The sequence below is a fragment of the Manis javanica genome, chromosome 6, assembly GCF_040802235.1.
Source record: "Manis javanica isolate MJ-LG chromosome 6, MJ_LKY, whole genome shotgun sequence".
In the NCBI taxonomy this organism is placed as follows: Eukaryota; Metazoa; Chordata; class Mammalia; order Pholidota; family Manidae; genus Manis; species Manis javanica.
This window is the reverse complement of record NC_133161.1, coordinates 91,164,698-91,190,030: the sequence shown is the minus strand read 5'-3', so window position 1 is coordinate 91,190,030 and position 25,333 is coordinate 91,164,698. Positions and strand designations below refer to the sequence as shown.

General features: G+C 40.6%; 1 protein-coding gene across 2 annotated transcripts in view; it reads right to left on the bottom strand.

Annotated features, from left to right (window-relative positions):
- Positions 1-1,025: 1,025 nt before the first annotated feature.
- Positions 1,026-25,333, bottom strand: part of SLC26A4 (solute carrier family 26 member 4) — a 46,583-nt gene continuing 22,275 nt past the window's right edge. For both annotated transcript variants that reach the window (XM_017659556.3, XM_037010919.2), the window contains 13 exons: positions 21,578-21,725; positions 20,590-20,703; positions 16,897-16,974; positions 16,661-16,756; positions 15,506-15,612; positions 13,475-13,544; positions 12,002-12,094; positions 10,949-11,044; positions 10,099-10,329; positions 8,639-8,693; positions 8,114-8,259; positions 5,699-5,782; positions 1,026-3,546 (listed from right to left, as the gene is read on the bottom strand). In XM_017659556.3, coding sequence (XP_017515045.1) covers positions 3,523-3,546; positions 5,699-5,782; positions 8,114-8,259; positions 8,639-8,693; positions 10,099-10,329; positions 10,949-11,044; positions 12,002-12,094; positions 13,475-13,544; positions 15,506-15,612; positions 16,661-16,756; positions 16,897-16,974; positions 20,590-20,703; positions 21,578-21,725 — 1,342 coding nt within the window. In that variant the 3' untranslated portion in view covers positions 1,026-3,522. The remainder of the gene's footprint in view (positions 3,547-5,698; positions 5,783-8,113; positions 8,260-8,638; positions 8,694-10,098; positions 10,330-10,948; positions 11,045-12,001; positions 12,095-13,474; positions 13,545-15,505; positions 15,613-16,660; positions 16,757-16,896; positions 16,975-20,589; positions 20,704-21,577; positions 21,726-25,333) is intronic.

Genomic DNA, 25,333 nt, shown 5'->3' with positions numbered 1-25,333 from the left:
AAAAGGCAGGATTAAGAGGGACAAAGCAATCCACAGACTGAATACGATATTTACAGTATATATATCCAACAACGGGTTTTTATGCCTACTCTACAAACTTTCACAAGGCAATTAGAACAAGGCCATGACTAAACAGAAGAGTAGATGACCGGGGCAGATGATTACAAAAGAGGGCCTTTAAATGATAATAAACATCTGAGAAGTCACTCCACTTCTTGAGCATCAGTGTGATACTACTACAAACCCCTCAAATGAAAAGATACACAAGCCAGTGTTCGCAAATTGTGGAGCAACTGGAACTCTAACTCACAGCTGAGAAAGGGACAAATTGGTGATTGGCACAATGCTTTGGAAAAGTCTGCTGGTGATAGTAGATACCTACCGGAGTTTCCACTGAAGCATAACCTATGTATATGACCCAGCAACTCCACTCTAAGGTACATACTTCACAGAAAGGTGTGCATCCTTTCACCAAAAAAAAAAAAAAAATCGGATCAAGAATGTTCAGAGCAGCACTATTCATGAAAGCCGCAAACCAGAAACACTACCCATGTCCACAAACAGTAGGCTGGATGAGTAAGACAATGGAATACTTTCCAGCCGTGAAAATTAATGAATGATTGCTATATGCAATAACACGATGGATCTCATGATTGTCATGTTGAATGAAGACAGACACAAAAGTGAAGGGAAATAAGAATTAATCTGTTTTCTTCCATTTATGTGAAGTTCAAAAAAACAAGTGTTAGATGTCAAAATAGTAATTAGCCCTTGAGGCATTTACAGGGAAGCAGCATGAGAGGGCTTCTGGGTACTGGTCATGTTCTGCTTATTGATCTGGGTGCTGGCCACACTAGTGGGCTTGTTTTGTGAAAATTCCTCAAGCAAGACACTATGCTTTGTATCCTTTTGATATGTGTGTGGTACCAGCCTGACAACTTTGCTTAAAATAATGAAAATCATTGCATAAAATGACCTGGAAATGTTTGGGGAAGAAGATAAGATTTTACTGAGATACCTCTGAATAACATTGTTTATTGCACTGGTAAGTCTTTACAAAAAGAAAGTGCACACCAACAAATGAAAGTGGAGCTATAAAGAGTACATCAAAATGATGACTTGTAAGAGTAATAGCAAAGATAAAATGTAAACATTTTTATTATATTCAATAGTTATGTTCAGAAAGAACATATCAGAGTAGTTTAACAGGCAACTTTACATTTAATAAAAATTATGTGCAAATATTTCCAAATGTACATGGTTTGATTTAGTCACTTGTTGCTGACATTCATATACAACACTAGAATCTGATTCTATAGGTTAAAAACATAACAAGACAACTTTGATTTCAAGTAAAAGTTCCACTGACAATACAGAATTAAAAGTATGCTTACTACTCACAAAATGCATAGAAAAGACAGTATTTTAGAGCATGCTTGGGGAAATGAGTCAAATGGAGTGTGGTCCTACATAATCACAAATGGATCCAATCTTTTACAAAACTCTAGCCTTACTGTAAAATGTAACTTTGGTATTTCCTTCAACTAAAAAAAAAAAATCGGGTAGTGCAGATTTCCTCTATTGAACAGAGGTATTCATCCATTTTCTGAAAGACTATTATATTCACTATTTAGAGATATGATCTGTTGCCATTATAAGCAGGTATTACTGCAAAAATGAGATAACATTGTAATCCTGGTTAGGCTGTACCCAACATGGGGAGTAATCTGTTCTAGGTCAGTTAAAGACAGGATAACCCATGAGCATGAAAGAGTATCATAATATCCCAATCCATCACAACTCCCTCAGATTCTAACAAGTAGGATGCAGGGGGTGGGAAATGATGACGCCTTCAGTTCATCAGTTTAATATGATCACTGATGATATTCCTTCAGAAGTAGATACCTTGTTTCTGATTGTATTTAAGAAGAAAAATAGAGATAGGGCATGCTGTCTTTGGCTAGCCAAACACATTTGGAAATTTCACACATCTGTGCTAGATGTACAATATAGTTCTCAACCAAGCAAGACGTTGTCTCAGCTGGGGACCTGAGTACTTTCTCTAGAAATGAAGCACAACTTCATTAATTTCAGCATGAAATAATGGTAACAGTCCACAGGATCAAAGCCTATATATTATATATAATACCTAGAAAATTGTTGGCACTCAAAAAAGATCATGTAAAAATAAAAGACATAAAGTAATATTTTCTGGCCTAAAATATGTATTTTTAAAGACATATATATTCTCAATGTGTATATTCCAAACCAAAATTTTTATGGCTATTGAGTTCATCCAAAATATTTTGTCTTAAAAATTCCTTTTCAACAGATTTATATACAGGCTGTTGATTTTTAGATTTTTTTGAAAGATGGTCAGATTTCAATTAAAGATCACTTACTTTACATACTGCTAAAATTTTAGAGAAAAATATAAACTCATTTTAATCACCATAGTCTTATAAACATATCAAAATTATTTTTCAAAATAACAATTTTCATGTCAGATTTTAAATAGATTACTTATTTTCTGTCTGGTTGATCTGTCCTTGGAGTGAGTGGTGTGTTGAAGTCTCCTAAAATGAATGCATTGATTTCTATTTCCTCCTTTAATTCTGTTAGTATTTGTTTTACATATGTAGATGCTCCTATGTTGAGTACATAGATATACCCATAGAAATAATCATTTCTATTAACTAAGTAAATCAAAACTTCATTTTTAAGCTAGAGATAGTATGTCATATTTCTATTTGCTCTTAATTATCCATGATTATCATATCAAAAAATTATTTCTATAAACCACAATAAACTTACTGCTTCATTTCTCTGAATCAGTTTCTAAAATCTATCAGCCCAGTTCTGTAGCTTTTAAGTGAACCATTTCCTTGATTCTGAATTCTGATTACACATCTGGTGACATACAGTAACATTCATTAGTAAGTACTAACCAAAGTTGCATTCAAAAAATTTTTTTTATATATTTAATAAAAGTGATTTTTGAAAGCTGTTAAGGATAATGCATTAGTAATTATATTTCAGTATTCACTCAGTGTGACCTTACACAGTGATCATTGCAGCTCATGGGTGTCAAAGTCAGTCTGAAATGGATTTTTCTTTATGATATCATTTCTGATTTACCTGCCCACAGAAGCTGTTGGGTCTTAGACTGAGCAAGGGTACGTCACAGTCACAAGAACACTGTTACATCTGTCGCAGGGGCGGGAGCAGCTTAACATCTGCAGACGTTGCTAGATCCCCTGGACAGTCCTTCTCACCATTTTGCACATTTTAGAGGTCAGCTATTTATTTTATAAATAAAGCCCAGACACAATCTTAGTGCTTCAGTTTCAATGACTAAGAAGTTTAAAAAAAAATTAAAGATTTAAAAAAATCTAATGGAAAAAGAATGACTGTTTCAAGTGCAAAGAAAGTCAATGCAGAAAATATTTGCATAGAATTACATTGGGTGGCGGTAGGTTTTGCCTTGAAGACCTTGCTTATAGCGACCCCCTGAATCCACTTTCAGGAAGCAAGTGTGCGCATAGCCTGTGGAAGCAAGGGGGAAACAAAGTGTTGGTACAACTGAATTCTCCCTAAGTCAACATTATCTTTTTTTAATAAATATGTTTTGATAGTGTTGGTTGCTTACATTTACTCATCTTAGGTGGGTATCATCACATTCAAAGTAGAGTAAAAACTTAATTTTTTACCTTATCATTTTTTAATTGGACTTATTTAAAAGCAATAATTACTATTTATTGGGAACTTATTATGTACAAGACACGATTCTAATTATTTTACATGCATCCTTTAATTGTCACAATTCCGTGAACTATTATTTCTATTTTGATGATGAAACTAGAATAAAGACAGGATAAGTAACATGCCGTGGGCTACACACAGCTAGTAAGTAGTAGAATCAGGACTAGCACTCAAGTCTGTTTTGTTCTAAAGCCCATACCCTTAAAACCACTCTGCTGTATTCCTTCCCTATCTATAGAACACTACCTGGATGATCCTTTATCCATTTTCTGAATAATTATATCATTATTTTATGTGACATTCCAAAAATACTTCTGTAGTGTGGAAACTTCTTATGTTGCAATTTTGATATATGAGTTTTTACTTAACTAAGCCCCATAACTGTGGTCATATACTACTAAAGCTGGGAGGATGTCATAGCTCAATAATGGCATTCCTGGGCTCACTAAGCTGGTGGGCTAAGAAGCAGGGCCTCTGATTTTCACTCTAGCAGTGTACTTTCTCCACAAAAGAATCTCTGCCTGTCATCCTCACTCACTGCCTGATTTTACCATATGGGTGCAGAAGTTATTCTTTTCAACATGTTTATGAGGACCTGGAATATGGCAGAGAAGTAATGCTTATCAGATTTGCACATAACCCCAGTGGTGCTAGGTAATTAATGCATTGACTGATAGACTCAGAATTCAGAACTATGTCAAAAAAATGGAACCAACCATATGTAATCTAGCAGAAATATGTGCAGCCCTCATTAGGGCCAAAGCCCAATTACATAAATACAAATAGGGAGCTTAGCTGGACCATAGTTTGTGTGAAAATGCCCAAGTCTTTAGATGACCCCTGCTTGATAGAAGCCAAGATTTTGACAAATACATTTTTAAGTTATAATAACAGAAATCTGTTGATGAGATCAAGGTAGGTCATGATTCCATCATCTCTATGCTGGCCTGACTCCAGCTGGGGCTTTGTATCCCCTCTTGGTCAGAGCAGCGTCGACAAATTTTGTGACCATGAGGAACGGTGAAGGGAGCTGGAGAAGAGTCTGGTGGAGACCTGGGGGCTATTCCCAAATATTTAAGGGCTCTTCAGTGGGAGGGTTTGTGTTATTACCAAAAGCAGATCTCAGTTCACGGGGTGATTATTAGAGGCTGAGTCTAGTTTTGTAAGCACAATCAACACTTGGAGACTTCCAACTGTGTAACAGACTCCCTTGAACAACTCCCGGTTGCCAGTGTCTGGAAACGTTCACATAGAGGCTGAATGAACATCCATAGGGATGGTTTAGGAGAAATTTCTGCATGGGCTAGGATGTGGGACCACTTGATTTCTAAGACATCTTTCAACTTTAAAATCCTATGTTCTTCCTTTGTATGTCCGATTTTAGCCAGTGGTGGATCCACTAAGTTCATTCAGAAACTACAACTTTCAGGCAAGTTTCCTAGGAATAGTCTGGTACGCCCAAAGCATGAGAAAGACAGAGAGTGAGTCTCAAACGGAGGCAGTATCTTTTTTAAGCCTTTATCAGTCAGATGATAAAGGTCATGAGGTTCTTATTCCTCACGTACTATGCCTGAAGCTTGTGAAACTCCTGGGTTAGGAATTCCCTCTGTTCACCTTTCCCCTATTGCACTGGTCCTAGGTCTCTGGAAGAGAAAAGTATGCAGAAGCTTAGTATAAAATTAGGACCAATGGGCTGGCTGCTTCCAGTCACCGATCACATCTACATGCTTGGGGCGACAGGTCCCCAAGGACTCAATGCCTTCAAGGGAGAATCCTTGCTTTCCACCTTTCCCTTTCTATGAAGCCATCCTCTTGATATTTTTTAAAAATTATTTTCCCTGAATAGTTTTAATCAAACATAGTCATTATTTCTATTACTCTGTTTATTCAAGAGTTAATCCAAATCATTTTCTTTGAAAGAAAATAATGATCATACCTCATCCTGGACATCAAGTTCTTCTTCAACCAGCTCTACTTCCATTAAGTCAAGAGGGTCTTTACAGTCTTGGATTAGGGTGATCTTGACAGAGAGAACACAGAGAATATTTATTGGAAACCTAATAGCATCCACCCCCTCCAACCCTCCATTCTCCACTGAAAATTATTTGAAGCTTTGCTGGTGCTTCTCATCTATAATCTGCATACTTCAAAACCCTTTTCAGCTTTCTTGTTCTTTTATATTTCCCACCTTAGAATTTTTCTGTGTACTATTTTTTCACATTCAAGTGTGGACTGGCATAGTCTTCTATTGTCTAATCTCCTTTTCAGCTCTCTTCCCCAATCTCTGAAGTGTGATGCCTCTTAACAAGTCAGCCCATTTGCCTAAATAACTCAGCAGCCAGTTGTGTTTTTCTTTCAACAGCTAAACTAAGAGCAGTTAGAACAGCATTGAGGAGGCAGTGAATGCCCAGTGAAGAACTCCTGACTGAGGACAACAAACAGCCCCAGGTTGAATTGGATGGAAATTAATTTTATTGGAGATGGAAATCAACATCTGTGGACCAAGAGCAAAGTTCTGCTCTTCAGCAGTAGTATGTTATTTAATCATTCACACAGAGGAAACCAGGAACAATTTTGGTTTTGTCTTATGCATGAAGAAGGATATTTTTAGAGCAACTCCAAATGTATCTCAAGGCAAGAGTGATGTTTCAAAGTGCTTTTTAGCTACTTTTCATCTCAGAAATAAATAACCCAGTTGTCTGCTTTGTGGGACTTAAGTCCCTGTGCAGATGGCCATGAAATAATGGGCAAGTTAGAGGATAGGTATAACTACAAGTTGAGCTGTCCTGGGTCCTTTGTCATACTCAAATAAAGGGACCGGCAGAGGGTCATATCAAACATCCATTGTTACCATTCCTGAAGAAAAGGAAAGTACCACAGGTCATTTTCTATACCGCTACCATGGATAGGGCTTTGTGCTGGACATTGAGGGTACATAGAAGTATAAATTTCCTAAGCTGACAGGCCACCCATAGTGCTCAACCCACTGTCCAGTGAACTGGTAGGTATATAATACAAACACTAAGTTATACTCAGCCTAACATTCGTTCAGGGTCAAAAAAGTCCATCCCAGCCACACACAGTGCCTCCCTGGTAGCAAACAAGATTATGTCTAACCCTGGTAGGGGCTCTCTTTGTTAGTGGTTTCTGTGATAGTCATGGCCTGAGATCTTGGATCAGAATCTGGTGTAGACAAATAACAAAACAACTATTTTCATGTTGACATAGAACTTGACACCTCAGTTATTTTACTTTTAACGCAAGATCTTCTTTGGACACTTTATATGATCTTGCTTCTCTGTTGTTACCTGTGGTTATAGAATGTTAAGTTACATAGTAAGTGTATGAATTTTCCAAGATGAGTATCTTGCATGTAGCTTTTTTTTTTTTAAGACTTGTGGTTTTACTAATTTTCTTTTTTTCCTTTTTTGTATTTAAGATCCATACCTTGGTATTAAGTGCTAGTGTTTACCACAGCAATATTAAACTATCTTTCCACTAATAATAGCTGAAAAGAATAATGTACCATTGCTTTCTAAATTAGTTTTACTTCAAACATTAATATCCAATCTATAGTAAGGAACTACTCATTCTAACTTTAGGAAAAAAGGGAAGTGATTTAAAATATAGTAGATGTGCCACTGGAATAATAATTTTTGTTGTTAGTTTATAAGTATTTGTCTTATTCACCATAAGAGTGTCCATGAAAGATGAGGTTTTTGTACCAGAGCTACCAGTTGGCCAAATCCAGTAATCCAGCCTAAAAATGCTCAGCTCTCCTGGGAATTTGTCAGAAGAATCAACAAAATAAGGGGGCCTGTAGAAAATCAGGGTCTATTCTTTTTGGTGGGAAATAATTAACTCTGGGCTGACTCATGACTTTTAACATTTTGTTTACTTTTTCCAAAGATCACTTATGAACTAATGAACCCTACTTAAAGATATTTATAATCAAGAGTTTCCAGATTGCTGAGAATTTAAATTATGTATGTATGCATAAATCACCGAAGATCCAAGATTTAGTACCTATATTCTGAAAACAGCCAGATTAGGCATTATAGCTAGTGCCTACTTTTATTAGTAAACCCACACACTTTAGAATTAATATGGACTAGGTACTATCAAGTGCTTTCCTATAAACCATCATATTTAATCATCATATCTACCCAGCAAAGTAAATGTTTTTACTTCCATTTTACTGAAGAGAAAACTGAAAATCTGAGAAGTTGAGCAGATGGTCTAAAATCTCACAAACCTGGGACGCTAGAGTTGTGGAATTTTTGCCGTTTACAGAAATTGTGATAGTGTGATAGTTAGGTATGCTACATATGTAGAAAGGTTGAATGTTTACCGTATCTAAAATGGAATCTTGAACCTCTCGAGATTTAACCTGGTTCTGTAGGTGGAGGACAGCATCATGGACAGTCAAAAAGAATATGTCCTTCCTAATGTGATCGTTAAAGAAACCACATTTCTCCAGCTTCTCTATCACATGATCTTCAAAAGAAAGAGATAATGTTTAGTTAGTCTATTTGTGTAATATAACCAATACTAAATTTTTATGGCTCCTCCTTTCAATTTCTTTTCCAGCAGCACAGGGAATGGTTACACCACGAGTGTGGTTGTTGTAGAGGGCCTTGGTTCCTGAGCTTGTCCCTTTTGCTGGTGTACCATCCTCCTGCTGCTGTGAGCCTAGCTGCTGATGGTGAACGTGCTTGATGCCACTGACTTAATTGTACACTTTAACACGACTAAAATGGCAAATTTTATATTGTACGTATTTTACCATAATTTAAAAAAAGACCTTTGAACATCATGTACCTGCATTCCAAGGTAGGAGAAAGCCTTATATAGATAAGGTTGTATATGCATTTACCTTGAAGCGATGCAAAGTACACATTTACATCAATTCTTTGGAATTCTTTGACAATCTAAAAATTTAAAAAGGAGAATTTGTAATAGTGAATAATTTTATCTGCCCACATTTCAGTTGCATTCAATTATTTGCTCATGAGAAACTTCAACACTTTCAGGGTTAATAGGGACTTTGAGGAAAGCTCATTATTGGCAGAAAGTTCATTGTTGGCAAACCATAGAGGTTACCAACCTACAGTGATGGTACAACTAGGGATGAAAAGACCACCAGCAACAGTGCACACCAGTACAGCTCTCAAAAGCACAGAGGGGCTCAATAAAGTAAAGAAGGAAGTACAGGAGGCTTCATAATATAGCTCCAGAGAGACTAGAGACATGAGTATAAGTTTGTATCTTATATATATATATTACTATCATATGTACATCCTAGTGGCTCAACAGTCCCTCTCCCCCTTCCCCGTCCCCACCCACTCCCCTCCCCGTTGGTAACCACTGGTCCCTTCTCAGTGTCTATGACTTTGCTGCTGTTCTGTTCCTTCAGTTTTGTTTTCTTTTTATATTCCACAAATAAATGAAATCATATGGTATTTGTCTTTCTCCGCCTGGCTGATTTCACTGAGCATACTACCCTCTAGATCCATTCATGTTGTTGCAAATGGCAGGATTTATTTTCTTCTTATGGCTGAATAATATTCCATTGTGTATATGTACCACATCTTCATCCACTCATCTATTGATGGACACTTAGGTTGCTTCCATATCTTGGCTACTGCAAACAGTGCAGTGATAAACACAGCAGTGCATATATTTTTTTGAATCATGGATTCGGTTTTCTTCAGGTAAATTCCTAGGAGTGGAGTTACTGGGTCATGAATTTATATCTTTGAGTGGAATATATATGGGTATGGATATATGGCAACCAGATTCCAAATTTAAAAACTGACCTAAAAACCAAAGCCTACATAGTTTGACTGTGTAAGTGTCAATATACTGATTGTTATTTTGTACTGTAGTTACCACTGGGAGAAACTGGGTGAGGGGTACATAGGATCTCTCTGTACAATTTCTTAGACCTTCAGGTGAATCTACAATTATCTCAAACTATAAAGTTTAATTTTAAAAATCAAGATACAAAGCCTGTGGGCAATAATAATTAGAACTTGACATTTCTGGGGGGAAAATATCAAGATCTCTGCAAATATGAAGTTTGGAGAAATTGAGGCACTGATAGATTAAGCAACTTGTCCGTGGTCACACTGCCAGTAAGTGGCAGAGTCAGGATTCAACCCCCAATGGTTTGGCTCCACAGCCTATGCCTTATAAAGCTATACATTCTACTGCAAAAACGTTCCCCTAGGAAAACTGCAGAGCTTGTATAACCCTTTTGTGAGGCTGGGCAACCCTTATCATCTTCCTATAGCCAAAACTGCAAATCTGTAATTCAAGGTAGTCGAACCTTACCATTAGCAATGACCTCACTCCAACAACATCCAGGAAAGACACAGCTCCACAATCAAGCACGAGGCTGTGGATTGGCACTTTGGGAACATTCACTTTTACTGGAAGCTCTGAGTTCCAGTCCACTCGAATCTCTATTTCCTTGGTTGGGATATCAGGTTCTTCCAGATCTTCAATATCTTCATCAGGCTCAAAAGCATCATTTGATGAACCAGCACCACTTATAATGCCATTCTAAACGAAGAAAACACTGCCAACTTAATTGCCAGTGATTCAGGACGTCTTTCAACAGTTCATTTCCAATGAAGTACAAATCCTACACACTGTTACTTGGCAAGCACAATATTAAGGGGATGGATTCTTAAGGAATGAGGTTTACCTCAGTCCAAACTTTGACTTTCTCTAGGAAGGAAAATGGAAGAGCAGAGGAACTAGGAAACTTTGGATTTCTGGAAGATTGTGGAAGCTGGCCAAGGGATACATGGGCAGGAGAGTCTGAATAAAAGGTAGTAGCTCTAAAGTTTATGGCCTTACTGCCTTCTCTTGTGGATAATTTCCTGGTATCAAATTAGCATTTATTTTGTTCCTTTCAGCAAAAATTAGCTTTATTTCATAAGAGAAAAAAAATCACACCCTGTGTTTCCAGGGAGTTCTGCTGATGTTTTTTTCCCTCTCCCATCCCCACATGCATACAAGAACAACTCAGCTGTTATTTGACATTGGTTTGCCTGTCATCTGCTTGTACACATTTGGGTACCAAAGAGGGTAAATTTTATTTTAGACTATCTAATGGCTTTCATTTTCTTATGGAAAAAGAAATAGTTTAACAGGGAAAAGAAAGATGTTGACTCACCTTTGTTGCTCTTAAATGCCCTTTTTTGATGAGTTTCTGTATTTTCCGCAGTGCTTTCAGCCTCTTATTATACACTCTAATGGCATCAAATCCAACCTTGGAAAATAAATGTCAAGTTATTTAAAACGTCTGGTTCCTAATGCTCATTAATGGCAATTGTTATCTGGAAAGGTTATTTCTCAAGTGGCATTATTCCTTGAGACATGCTGCCAAAAAGGAAATTCTGAGGTCTGAAGCAGGTCTCCACTACCAGGCCCCACACTCCACCCACCCAGAGACTCAGGCAAGACAGGAACATATTAGAGACTCAAGACAGTAAAAAACAATACAGCAAAAAGTAAACCCTTTACCTATAAATCTGTGTTAACAAATTTCCTTGACATCACAGAGCCCTTTTGTTAATGCAAAATCTATGAGCATTCATCCGAACCAGTTTGCCTGGGAACTCATTTAGGAAACCACTGATCTACAGGAAAACCTCATCTTTGAAGCATTTCATGGCATTCAAGACCAGAATATCCTGCTTACACATTCCACTTGTACTTTCTACCCTTTATTTCAACTGGGTACCTTCCCTGAACCCCACCCTACACACATATTCCCACCTTTTACTCTCAGCTCATATACTTCCCAGACACGTGACATATCTCCTTCCTCTTGCCCAGCGACCACACAAAGTTTGATCAGTCCAACCTTTCTCTGATCTCTTAACGTTTACTATCTGAACTACTTATTTGGAACTCAAATTCTGTCTCAAGACATCTCAAGTGTTTTTGTCCAGCATAGTATTGTTACCTGGATTTTAATATATGTGGTGTTTTCCTCCTCTCCCCAAATATAAGTTACTTAAGAGCAAGGATGTTATAATTCTCAGTGCCCTACCCAAAGAGAATACAGCAAACATATATCACACAAATACAAAGGGAATATAGCCTTAGTTCAGCTTGTGCCAATAATTTTTTACTGAAGACTTAATGTAGAATTAATGTAACTATAGAATGAATGAAGTCTCAAAGGAGGTTAGAAATTGAGTTTCTGGGGATATGTACTTACAGCAGCCTTGATACATTTTTTAAAACCATCGACGTTGCCATAAAAGATAGGACTAGAAAACCTAAGAATTTTTACTCCTTCAGGTTCTTCAGTCTAGAGTTGAAAAGAAAATTTTCTCGGGTTAAATAATTTCAGACCTCATATATACCACCTCTGACCCTTCAGCTAGGAGCCAAGTTACGACTGCTCAAAGAAACTGGGTGGCTGCACTCAACTTCCCCTGAAAGGGGCCTCTCCCAGTTGGGAGGCAACAGTTGCCCAACCTCCTGGACCTCCACAGTCCCATAGAATGTCAGGTAGAAAGGGCCTTGGAAAGCTACTACTCAATCCTCTGATTTCCAAATGAAGAATCTGAGGCTCAGAGCAATGACATGATTTTTTGCCTCAAGTTCATCCCAGTGCCTACTCCCACCTTTTGGCAAAAATTCTTTAAAAATAGCAACAACAAAAAAGTGGCAAAATTGAGGGGATTTGCAGGAACTGAGGCCCCTGATGTCACTTGCTTTTTCTTACCCTGACAGTAACCAGAACCCACAGAATCATAGGCTTTTCTAGTTCTTAGGAATCACAGAAATCATAGTCTAGCCCCTTCCAGTGAGAAAGCTGAGGTCCTGAGAGGCTGAGTGACTCGGGCAAGGTGTCCCCCAGCGGGGCCTACAGCTCAGAACTTCCCGGCTCAGCTGAGGGTTCCCTGAGCCTAAAGAGTCTCTAGAATTGTTTCCAGCTCTGGATGGCACTTGGCTCCACATAACTGAGAAAGAGTGTGGAAATAAATGAAGTAGGAGCTTCTGGGATTACAGGTTCAGTGTCCAACATTTTTTTTAAATGTTAAAATTAGACTGTAACTTTTTAGGGTTTGCATTAATTTTTTTTGCTTTTAAACACTATTTTATGCTAAATTGTTTTTTTCTTAATTTTCTTTCCCTGCTTTTTCATCTTCATTTTCCCCTGGTGGTCACTGAGACATTTTATTTGTTGGGAACACAAGCCCAGCAGTGGGATGTCTTTTTTTGTGTGTTTATTTCCCTTATTAGATATTATTTCCTCCAATTTCAAGGACAGAACAAAAGGTCAAATTAAGGTACTTGGTGACAGGGAACTTGAAAGTCTCCTGTTAGAACTGAATGAAGAAAATCTTACAGGGATTTCAGACAAGTTCGTAGAATATAAGGATTACTTAGCAGAGAAAAAGAATTTTGATGCAATTTCTGGAGCTAATCAAATTGCTTATTTAAAAGAAGTCCTCTTACAATACTTTTAAATTAAAATGGCATTCAACTAGCATGGACAAAATTCATAGAAACCATGGATATCAGAGGGCACACTGGGTCAAAAGTTGTCATGACTTTCCCAGAGGATGCCTCCCCCTTCAGCTCGCTGCCTCGTACCTAATATGGGAAGAGAGAAACCTGTCATCCTGAGAATCCAGACTAGCAGAGCCACATCCTGCAAACATCTCACAGAGGCACTTACATTTTTGTAATTCTTGGTACTTTTGTAGATATCTGTGCTAGGGATGATTCCAAGGCCATTGCATGAGGGACTGAAAGAAGAAAAAATTAAGTTCAGGATTATTTGGATTAGGCATATTTTGGAATAAAAAAGAAGAAATAAGAGATACAAAAGAGCCCATGTTTCTGGTGTTTTTGGATTCTGTCTTTATTGCAGGCGACATTCTCCTTAGCTAGCTCTGAGATGACCAGCTGCTGTTTGTGTGGAATTGGGGCAGGAGGAGGAGAAACCGTGAACTCTTTTCTGATGCCTGAGAAGAAGCGAGCCCCATGCTTTCAGGTGTCTAACACTTTATAGGGCAAGCAAAGCACTTTCACGCACGTGAAATCTTACTGAAGCCTCACATAAGCCTGAAAGGTCAGCTGCGTTGTCCTATTGTCATTGCTGTGGTTCAGAGAAATTCAAAAAGGCCCCAGAGTTAAGGGGCAACTCCGCCTCTATCTTTGATCCACGGGTCTTCAGTGCCTGGCACAGAGCCTGAAACTAACTTACTGGGGAGTCGCCTCAGCTCTCCGGTGAAGCGTGGCCAGTCGGTGGTGATTAAGTTAGCCTCACTGTATAGAAATGGGAGCTGGAGGACCAGAAGAAAGTCCTTCCTAAGAAACAGACTGTTGATTTCCTGTACGTGATGGCAATTAAATCAATTACGTGAAATCTTCAAGTGTGACTAGGGACATATGCTAAACGTCATTCCTGAAGAAAGTTATCTGTTTGGGGTAATCTCGGCAATGCGCTCTCTGGATCAGCCTTGTAATTACTAGAAATTAAATACTCTGGTAGACACTGCTGTCTGTGGCTAAAAGCCTCGTTACCAAATAGGCAGCTAAAAATACCTGCCACCAGTTTCTCCTGGGCTTCCTGTGCTGTGCTGAATTTTAACTTAAAGCTCATGAGCTCTGTAGTCTAACTCTAGCAAATCCTTCTCTCCCAACCAGAGCCCACAAGAAAAAGGAGCCTGAGGCATACGGAGCTCAAGCAGGAGCATCTTCCAAGGACAGTTTCTGAGTCATTTCCCAACAGCAAATGCAGGGCACTTTGGGGGCCTGCGACCTCTTGGGGGCCCTGCGGCAACCAGCGCAGGACACTGAGGCAGCGAACGCCAACTTCCAGGGCAGGGAAAAGGGAGAGAAGGAGAAGTGGCTGGTGAAACAGGAAAGGTGGGCTTAGGCTAAGCTGAAGACGTCTGTGTTGATGTTTTTCCAGGTTTCTTACTGCTTTGTGGCCCCGGCACAGGCGGAGAAGGGGCCAGAAGTCTGCAACAATAACAGGGGTTCTGAGGAAGGAGACAGGCTCTCTGTCCAGACAATTCCACATAGCAAAGCCTCTCAGGAGTCACAACAAACAAACAACTGTACACCTGTGGGCTCCCACCCCGACTGTTTTCTGTTACTGCTCCCACTCTGCGTATGAGCCAGTTACATCTACTTCACACAACCACGTGGCTTATTCGGTTGACTCCTTATCTGGCGGGTGCGATTGAATTTTGATTACAGTCAACTGTTTTAAAGTCTCCTGTTTTGGGTAACAAACTATTGGGTTTCTAACTTCAAAAGAAAATGAAGTATATTTAGCAGCTGTCTTGTCCTAAGCCTTGGGTCCATGGCCTCACATATTTCATTTGCAGGAATAACTACAAAGCAGCCTCCGTCCTTTGCTGAATCATGTATCTTTTAGTCTTACCACAACTGAAAGGAAAGGGCAGCAGTACAGCTGACTAAGTGCAGATTTGGGGGTGAGAGACAGCTGGATTCAAATCCTGGCTCTGCCACTTACCAGCTGTGTGATCTTGGGGAAGGTTCAACTTTTCTGAGTTTTATTATTCTCATAATAGAACCTATTCACAAGATTTTTTTTTGAAGATTAAGTATGATAACATGGGTAAAGCACTGTGGGCTCAATTCACAGAAGCACTCAATGTATAGTAGCTATTATGAAAGGAGTAGTGTCACTATGTGTATCAAAGTGACACAATCGGAGTCTAATAATACTCACAACTGAACTCTCAGAACCACAGTCAGTAATCCAAACATAAGGCCAGCTAGTAAACCAAGGTCCAGCCCCAGAATGATGGACGCAATACATGTAAACACCCAGATAGCCTAGGAAAAAAATGGGAATGGAAAAGAATCACAGTAATTCATCAGGTACCATCAGGTGAGAGTCTGCCTGTAGAAATAATAAGATCAATTTTCCAAGAACAAATTATAGTTTTTAATATTCTGACTTTATTTCATATTTAAGTGGGAGTGGAAATTGATCTTCCCAGTAAAGACCAGCTGTCCCATTTAAATGTTTTTCTATTTAATTTTTGAATAGGTAATATATTAACAGGGGTCAAAATGGAATTAATATGTAAAGGTTGTACAATGGAAAATCTTCTTTCCAACCCCCTCCCTTCCCCACCCATTCCCAACTTCCCTCCCTAATTGTATCCTTTTATTTCTGTGTGTGTGTGTGTGTGTGTGTGTGTGTGCATGCACATGTGGACACTTCACCAGCATTTCTTTTTGCAAATACAGGCAAATATAAACACACAGCATATCTTATTTTCCTATCTTTTAGTGTATCATCCACACTATTCTATTCTGCACTGATCTCTTTTTTTTCTTAAAAGTTTGTCTGGAAGATATTTCAATATCAATATATAGGAAGTTTTCTCATTCTTTTTATCTGTCCTGGTTTAAATTAGAGCAGCACACAAAAGGACTTAACTTCTGGTTTTTACAGTTCCTCAGAATGGTTGTGAAGGTTAGTTTGATCAGAATTATAATCAAGGGTTTTGGACTTTTTGTTTTCTTTTTGCTCAGTGCTGTGTTTTGTTTCATTTGTGCTTGTAAACTAGAGTTCACAACTGAAATATGTAAACTAGAATGTGTTTAGCTGGTTTGTGGCCAAGGGTATATGAATGAGCTCATATGGGATTCTTCCTGGATGGCAATGGATCTCCCCAGGGACACAGTCTCTTCACAAAACTTGTCCACCTGGCAGACCTCACAGCTTTGGCTTACCCACACAATTTTAATTTCTGCTCTGGGGTTCCCAAAATGCGAGTATGACTTGAAAGATAAGGGGACACGATGATGTGGCAAGAAGCATTTAAGAACCAACTTTTATTTCAGAGAAAAAAATGGGTGGTAAGTGACTTACAGCATCAATCTTATTCTGCCTCCACAGACGAGGAATGTCACACACCTGCATAAACATCCCTTTCAGGTTGGCAATTACAACAGCTGCCAAGACTGACTGCCAAGAGAGACAGGGAAGGCTGCGTTATTTAGGGGAATGGTTTTCCATGGGATGCTTCAAAACCCTCCTGTTATTTCTCTGGTGGCAGAGCAATGAAGGGAAATTATACAATCAATGTGCCAAGGAGCAGGTTATACCTTCTGCAAGGGTTCCAGCAGCTTCCCCAGGGCAACAATGGCGACCATCACAATCCCAGCGGAGATAATGCCAGCAACCTGAAAGACATGCACCTCCTATGAACAGGGCCCGCCCTGCTCCCTGGGGTCTCCAGGCTCCCTGGGTGTACACAGGAGCCTGCCTGCCTGTGGGTGCCCCTGATGCTTCCCTACTGCCCATTCTGCTCAGGACTGTTAAGACAGATGAGAATTATTTACTAAAACTCTACACAATTGAGGAAAAATGGAAAACATATACACAGGAACTGTGACAGAGAGACTAAAGAAAATTCGGAGACTGAGCATGCTGAAATAAAGCCAGTTTGACCTGAATTTCATTTGGATGTATTACACACCTATAGCTTGAGTGTCAACTCAGAAGGCCAAACTTCTGATAATTTGCCCCACCAGGAAACATGCAGCTCCCCCCTTCCCTGGAATAGGCTGTTGTAGTGTTCTTGGGAAAGAAATCCTCAGGGCACATATCTGATTCGTTTGCATTATTGAAGCAGCAGCCATAATAGGAACACCCAGCACTTCGTTCTCGGAGCACATGGTTCCCATGGTAGTGTCAGAGAAAAAAATGTACCAGTCCTACTGCAAATTCAAAATGCTACATGAGCCTATGGAGAGGTGGGCCCGTGCCTCCCTTTCTCTCATGGTTCCCCAGGTGCGGCTCAGAGTTTGGCCCACAGCAGCCCAGCGGGTGACAGGCAATGGCAGGGGTGAAAGACCTTCAGAAACTTTACCTTCGCAGGCAAAAAAGCTCTCCTAAGATCCATAAATAGTTAGGAGAGAGCTGAGGGAGTGGGACTATTCTCTGATTAGATGACCACTGAATTATCTGCTGAGACAGCTGAGGCATGGCCAAGGTGGACTAGAAGCTCTGAAACAAAGGAGAGAAGGAGACAGGGAGCCAGAAGCAAAGTGATCAGAGAGGAAGCAGCAGGCAAGACTGGCGTGGGCCCGAATGCTGCCTAGTGCAGGATGCTGGAGCAGCAGGAGACAGACAGAGCCGATATGAACAGGCAAGCCACAGGCTTCAGGACATTTCACAGTCACTCTTTCACCCCACCTGGCAAAGTGGTGGCTCACGTTCAGGCTGTGGTCAGTCAGCCTGAGGCTATAGCATATAATGTTCTAAAAACTTGGCTTTGGGCATCCAGATTCCTTTTTCTAGGCTCCTTGTTACCAGCTGGGCCCACATGTCCAGGTTCCCAATACCTTGGTGGCTTTCTCCCCAGCTATGTAAGCAGAGAAGCCACCACCCTCCCTGTCTCCCTCCCTCCCTCGCTTCCTTTCTTCCATACCATTACTTGGTCAATATTTACTGTCTCACTGAGGGTGTAGGGCTCTGTGAATTGGTGAGAGTGATGGAGATTTGGGGGCAGGGACCACAGGCAGCTGCCCAACTCATGGTAGCCACCTACTTGCCAGATAATATGTAATATGTAATAATATGCCTCCAGTCACCAGGGCCAAGATGAGTTAGGGTCACTACATTCAGATCTGTGAGGGTCCATTACTTGTACTTACTTTACAAGGCTGGTTTGTGGGACATGCTAAAGATTTTATATCTGTGAGCAGATTCAGTTACTAGAAAATGGATTATTCTGTTGAGAGGGTAATCAGAGCCAGAAAACAGTTTGTAATCAGAAATAGTTTTTCACGAGTCTGCAGGAGTCAGGTGGGGCTGAGAGAAGGAACAGATTGCAATGTTGAACTCCACAATCTGCAGACATGCTGAAAACAGTTAATGATCACTAACGCTCACTCTGCCATTCACTCACTTGGCAAATATTTGCTGGGTGCGTCTTACATGTCAGGCACAATACGTGTATCATAGGTACTATGACGCTGGTCCTATCTTGAGGAGTTAATGACTGAAACAATGAGGATTTACAAACATGTGGCAAGACTTCACCAACATTTTCTTATTTAATCCTCACAACAGCCCTATGAGGCGGATATCATTATTCTTCCCATTATATAGAGACTGAAACTGAGGCTCCAGCCTAAGAGAAAACATGGGAAGCCACACAGCAAGGGAAGACCTGCCAGTTTATTTGGTCACGAGTCCCTGGATTTCAGTCCAGGTACTTAGACCTCTAACCCCAAAACTTAGTATACATTTCAGTAATTAAGTAGCACGCCATTTCTGTGCTTGTTTCATTCTTCAATACTGAAATCCTGGCATCTTTCATTCCTAACTATAATACACTCCAGTGTGGGGCAGGGGGTATTAGCTTACCGGAACACCATTATCCCCAAGCCCTCTGCCAAGGAGTCACCTTACACAGGCATTCTTACTGGGGTGGCTGGGCCTGTGCCTCACTTGAGCCTGGAGGTAACGGCGAGAGAGTGGACATGAGCAGCCGGGGATGGGCCTGCCCCCACCGTAGCCTTGTGTCCTGAGGGTGTCAAGGTCCTGTCTCACACAGAGGCAGCAGAAGCTCCTGCAGCTGACAGCTGCCACCGGACACCAGTATGCTTTTGGAAATCACCTCTGACCTCTCCCGCTTCATCGCAGATCTCTGGGTGGGCCTCCTGGAATGGACTGTATTATCTAACCACACAGGGAGAAATGTTTGCCCCCCACAGGGGAAACTCAATTTTAAAAAGAAAAATTCTGAAAATTAAAATTAAAAATTGTGTTCAATAGGACCCAAGATATTGGAAGAGGATCATTCCTCCAACCCCGTCACAAAGATCCATGATAAATCATGCACACCTAGGTGACAATTAAAGCCCTCCCTGGGCAATCCATGTTGGAGTCATTAGCAGTCTCAGTCTCTTTTATACTTATTTGCAAGTGTCTTCCTTATCGGAAGACAGTGTGTGTGTGTGTTACACTATTTATTTTGGGTTTGTTCTCATTTACAGTCTCAATGAACTTTTTACTCAAATAACAGCTCTTTCTGTGTTGAGAGGAAAACCCTCCATGCAAAACATAAACACAATTCCCAAGGCCAGCCCTGTTCCCATCTACTTGATTGGCATATCTGATTCCATGTACTCCTGTAAAGGATGGCCTTTGAGAAAAAATCCAGAGCTTTCCAGCCAATAAAAGGAGGGTTTATCCAGAGATTAACTGAGGTACTGGTTTTGGGGTTACCTTGAGAATTTTAGGGAAAAAAAAAACCTTACTCAAAAAGAAATGTCAAAATGTTATAATAAAAATATTCTTGGCTGGCAAACTGTTGCTCTGGGGACCAGAGGCCTCTGGAGGGAGACCTGATCCTTATAACATCTCTGATCCTTGTAAAGGAAATGTAAATAGATGCTTTTTCTTGTCCTGAGAATATCCTCACTCACTAAGCCTTCTCTTTCCCCAGATAACAAGTGGATACAAATCAGCATATTCTTCATCACAGATTCCCTCTCAGTCATTACTATCCCTGGAAAAGCAGGATAGCATAGCTCTCTGCCAGCTGGGCACTGCCCTTCCAATTCAAAGAGATTTGTTTGCTAATTGCTGCATAAATGTTGGTGGGGCGGGAGATCAAGGAGACAGATAGGCCCTGGTGGGACCAGATGAGGAAGTACGAGTCTCTCCCTTCCCAAAGGCTAAATGTCCTGCTCGGTTCTGGTGCAAGCCTCTCTGAGCCACCATTCCCCTTCCCCCGATCGTTCATTGAGGAAGAAGGTATTACCACGCCAGCCGCCGTCCTGTACCTGTGTCTTTCCCCCAGTGCTCTCCTGGACAGCAGTGCGGGACAGGGCAGTGGTGGCCACAAAACAAGAGAAGAATCCCGAGAAGATGTTGCTGATCCCAAAGGCAATGAATTCCTAAGGGAGAGACTGGATGACAGCAATGCCACAAACATAGGCTTTGCAAGCCCCTCACCAACTGTTTAAGAACATTAAGAATGCAAACTCCCAAACCCTAGCCCCGATTTGGTTTTTCCCATTCAAGGTGCTGGGCAGCCTTGAAAGACACTAGGAGTTTGTGCTCCACAGAGTCCTCTCTGCTGTCAGTCGTTTTGAAGGTTGTCAAGGTATGGTAACTGATCTCTGCAAAATGCTTATTTCACTTCCTGGTGCATGGCACATAGGTAGCGCTCATAGAAAGCATTTTTTTCTGCGGCTGTGTATTGGCCATGAAGTATATTATGACTAGGAGGGCTATTATTCTGCTTGATGATGAATCATTTAACTGCTGTAATTGCAATGCTGTGCTCTCGGAAACAAACTGTACTTGCATTTTTGTGAACAGAGCAGTGTAAAATCAGCTCACCTGGCAATGTATCATACGCCTACAGACACTGTCCTGCATTCCTGAATTGCACAATGAACCACCTCAATTTCAAGTGGTCACAACTATTATCAATGGTGTTCATTGCCCTATTTTGTCATCACAGCTGCCATTAAAGAAAATTTAACCAGGAGATACTTACTCTGGACTAAAATATTAACTTCTAATGTTATTTATGCACTGACAGAATTAACCTTTAAAATTAGGATTGCTTCAACTTATTTCTTAAAAAGGAAAGTATTGCAGCATGCATATTTCAAAATAAATGCCAAATAAGCATGTACATGAGGGAAACCAACTCACTAAGTTCTGGTGGAAGAAACCAAACCCTTCTCTAGCAGACAACACAATCTTTCCCATTTTATGTTTTTTTATTTTCAGCCCGATTTGGGAAAAGGGTGACCATACCTGGTTCCCATCGATGGTGTAATCATGCTTGATGGCATATACTTTTCCTACAGACACAGCAATAGCATAAGCCACCACAGCGATGGAAAATGATGCAGCCAGCATCTCAGAAAACAAGCTCACAGGTGGAAGTGCGGGAGGCAGAAACCTAGTGAGTTTTTTAATGACAAAATGCAGTGAAGACTTGACCACAATTCTCTTTTTCTACCTCATCAAATGCTGTATCAAACCAGCAACAAGTCAGACAGAAAACTACTTGATCCAGGAAGGCAAAAAGCACCTATGGGACATAAGCAGCTGTATCTGCTTTTATAACTTTTCATCAGAAGTTGGTGTTATCTCACTGGTGGTTTCCTTTGTCCTCCTACTTGAAAGCCTACAAGTGCCACCTTTCACCTTATCTGTACCTCTGAAATCAATAAATCTGTCACTACAGATTCTTTAATATCACACAATCCCATGCCCTGATGTTTCACACATTAGTGTTTCTCCTTACACTGTTTCATCTTGAAGGTTGTTAAATGTAAAAGATACCCTAGCCCATAAAATGCAATTTACCCTGTATGGAGAGATGTCAGGTCTGTGGGACTAGAAAATAGCATTATCCTAAGAGACAGAATATAAGATGCTAAAAGAGCTAAGTGGAAAATCCATCCATATCTTAAGAGCCATGATGTTTAAAATTTTCTTGAATCCAAAAATGATTAAATTTAGGTAAGTATCAGAATGCTCCATGGTCACAATAACTAAGACATCCCAATGAGTGTGGAGTCTAATGACTCTACAAACCAGATAAAGAAATAACATGCACACCTGAAACCAATATAGTATTTTATACCAACTACAGTAAAAAAACATTTTTAAAAAGAAATAAATCTACAAGTTAATAATCATGTGGTTGTCCCTAAAAATAAATATTTGGGGATGACTTTCATGTACCTATATCTTGATGACTATTCATATGGTCTAAATCTAGAGGTCTCTAGTCAAAACAAAAATCAAAAAACCAAACCAGTCTCTCCCACTTACCTTACTTACACCTGATGTTCCTTTAATAGGAAATTATATTTTGTTCCCTATAATTAAGGGAAAGTGGTAAAGTAGAAATAAGATTCTTACAACAAAACTGTAGACATTTAGAGTTAGATAATATCTTAGTATTATCCAAATTAATATCCTAACCTAATATCCTAGAAATTGTTGAATACACCTCTCTCATTTTGTTGAGAAGGGTACTGAAGCCCAGAAAAGTGAAGTGTCTTGTTTGGGGTCATTTAGTAGATCCAGATATGAATGGTAAATGTTCGGTGATTTCCTAGGTCCAGCTCTGCTGGTTCTCTGCCCTTTCAGCCTTTTTCTCCTCAAATGTGAGGTCAATTTTCAGACTCCAATTCTCCCACATCACATCCTAACCCACATGTAAGCTCAGGAATGGATCTTACCTGCAGGCAGGGGGACAGTGGGAACCCTAACCCAGAACTTGAGTGACTCAGCATCACAGCTCCACTAGTCTGGATGTGACCTTGGACCTCACTTCTCAACACCAGGCTTCTGACTTGTTCCTGAGACCCAATCAACCCCACTGCAGGTAATGGGGTCGGTCAGGATAATGGCTATTTTCCAGTCCCACAAAGAGGTTAGTTTTGATAGCAATCTAATGACTACTGCCTGGCTGGCTGCCTACTTCTCCAAATCCAGATCCTTCCAACAAATCCTTGATCTCCCAGCATTAAAAGTGGAAAATACGAACACTTGAAGTCAAAGGACCTGAAGACTGGCTCCATCACTCTGTAAGTAACTTTCTGACTTGGGCATATTATTTATTCCTTCCAAGTTCCAGTTTTTTCAGCTGTCAGATAGGGACTCTATACTCTTCTCAAGGGTTATTGGAAGGTTTAAATGAAGTATTAGATGTGTAAGCAACTAGTACCTACACACAGTAGGCACTCAGTAAATGATGGCCAAGAGCCTGCCATCCATCTGTATTGTGTTGCTGAATCTTAATGGTGCCAATTTTTTGCCCTGAGTCACTCAACTTGGGGCCCTGGCTCGACATCACCCTATGGCATCCGAGCAAGCCTTTCCCCTGGCTCCTGCCCTCCCTCAGTGGACATAACTCTTGGCAAATTGTGTGCTCCTCAGTGGCCCCATTTGGCTGCAGCCAGCCCTTCCCCATCTGGCCTGGCCATGAAAGAACGCACAAAGGGGAGCCAGAGTGTGACGCACACTTTCTGAAAAGATGAGGATGGGGAGTGGGGATCCCTGAAGGGCCAAGGGACCCACAGGGGGAGTCAGCCGATGAACATGACACCAACTGCACCCTTTTACTTCAGGCTGGCCCTAACATTCGGCACACACGCTGCCACTCCAGCTACAGTGGTTAAAGTGGCCCTCAGAAGGCAGCCTGGAGAATCCCCCTGTGCTGCACTTTCAAGTTCAAGTGCAAAGCGCATCACTTTGAAACAGTGGTGACAAACATGATGATGATGAGGACCACTGGTGAGGAGGGGGCCTGTCACTGTATGCGCAGAGATGAGGCAGAGAAGAAAGAGTAGGGACTAAAGTGTAGAGGAAAAGAAGTCTATCCTGTTGGTATGGGTTTAAAAAAAAAAGAAAAAATAGGACAGAAGAGGTCAAAGAGAAGCCTAGGTTCTAATGAGTAAGGAGCTGGACACATTAAGAGCTGCAGTATAAAGACCAGTTACATGAGAAGATGGGCATGTTGTGACCAGCCCTCTTAGCAGCAGCTGGTTAAGGAAAAGTCTTAGTGAATTTGAATGAGGCTGTTGCTTTGGGTGAATCCTAGTGGGATGCTCAGATACTGACTGGACATGGAACAGTTGTATGTTTGTCCAGGGAGAGAGAAGCAGAGTCTAGGTTTTGGCTCTCCAATGGGATAGTGCTGTTGGGACTGAGCTATCCTAACACATGGCATTGACCCTGAATGGGAGAAAAGGAAGCTGCCACCAGCAGCCTTGGTTTTATTGCCTTATTGGAGGATTGGAGCAGGAGGGGAGCCCAAGACGGTCTAGCACAGTCTTTCTCTTTATTCCTCTTCTTTTCATCATACGCATTCTATTTTCCTTTTCTTCAGTCTCTCCACTCCACCCTTCCTTTTCCAGGTTTGTTTAATGTCATTAGACTTGCTTCTGTGCTACCATGTGAGGTCAGACAATAAAGGCCAATCTTGTGGCTTGTTTACAATGGCATATGCTTGGGTATTTTACCCCTTCAACAACTGTTGCCTACTATGAGCTAGGTACTGTGCTGCGAAGATGGGGCCGAACAAGACAAATGGGCTCACAGCCCCCGATGAGGAGCATGTAGTCCTCCGGGCAGGCAGCTTAGGTTAGCCGCCCACTCACACCACGTGGTCTGTCAGAGGATTCAACTCACCTAAACCCAAGAACAAGTGGCTAGAGATCCATTCTCAGAGGAGAGCAAGGAAAGCTCTGGAGAGGGCCAGAAAGGAGAATGGAAGGCAGCAGAAATGAGTTCCCCAAATCTATTAATGGAACATAGATTGATGGACAGGACCACCTCCAAGGGGCCCATCTAAGGAAGCTTGACAGAATAGACCTATGAAATATATATTTTACGGGATAGTTGTTTGTTTGTCACTACTCAAACAATCCACTTGCTAGAGTGAAAATGCCAGAACAAGCAGCCACACACTGCATCTTTTATCAACAATTCCCTCCAGCATCAGAAATCACTATCAAAACGTTGATCCTGTAATGTAGAATTTCCTAACTT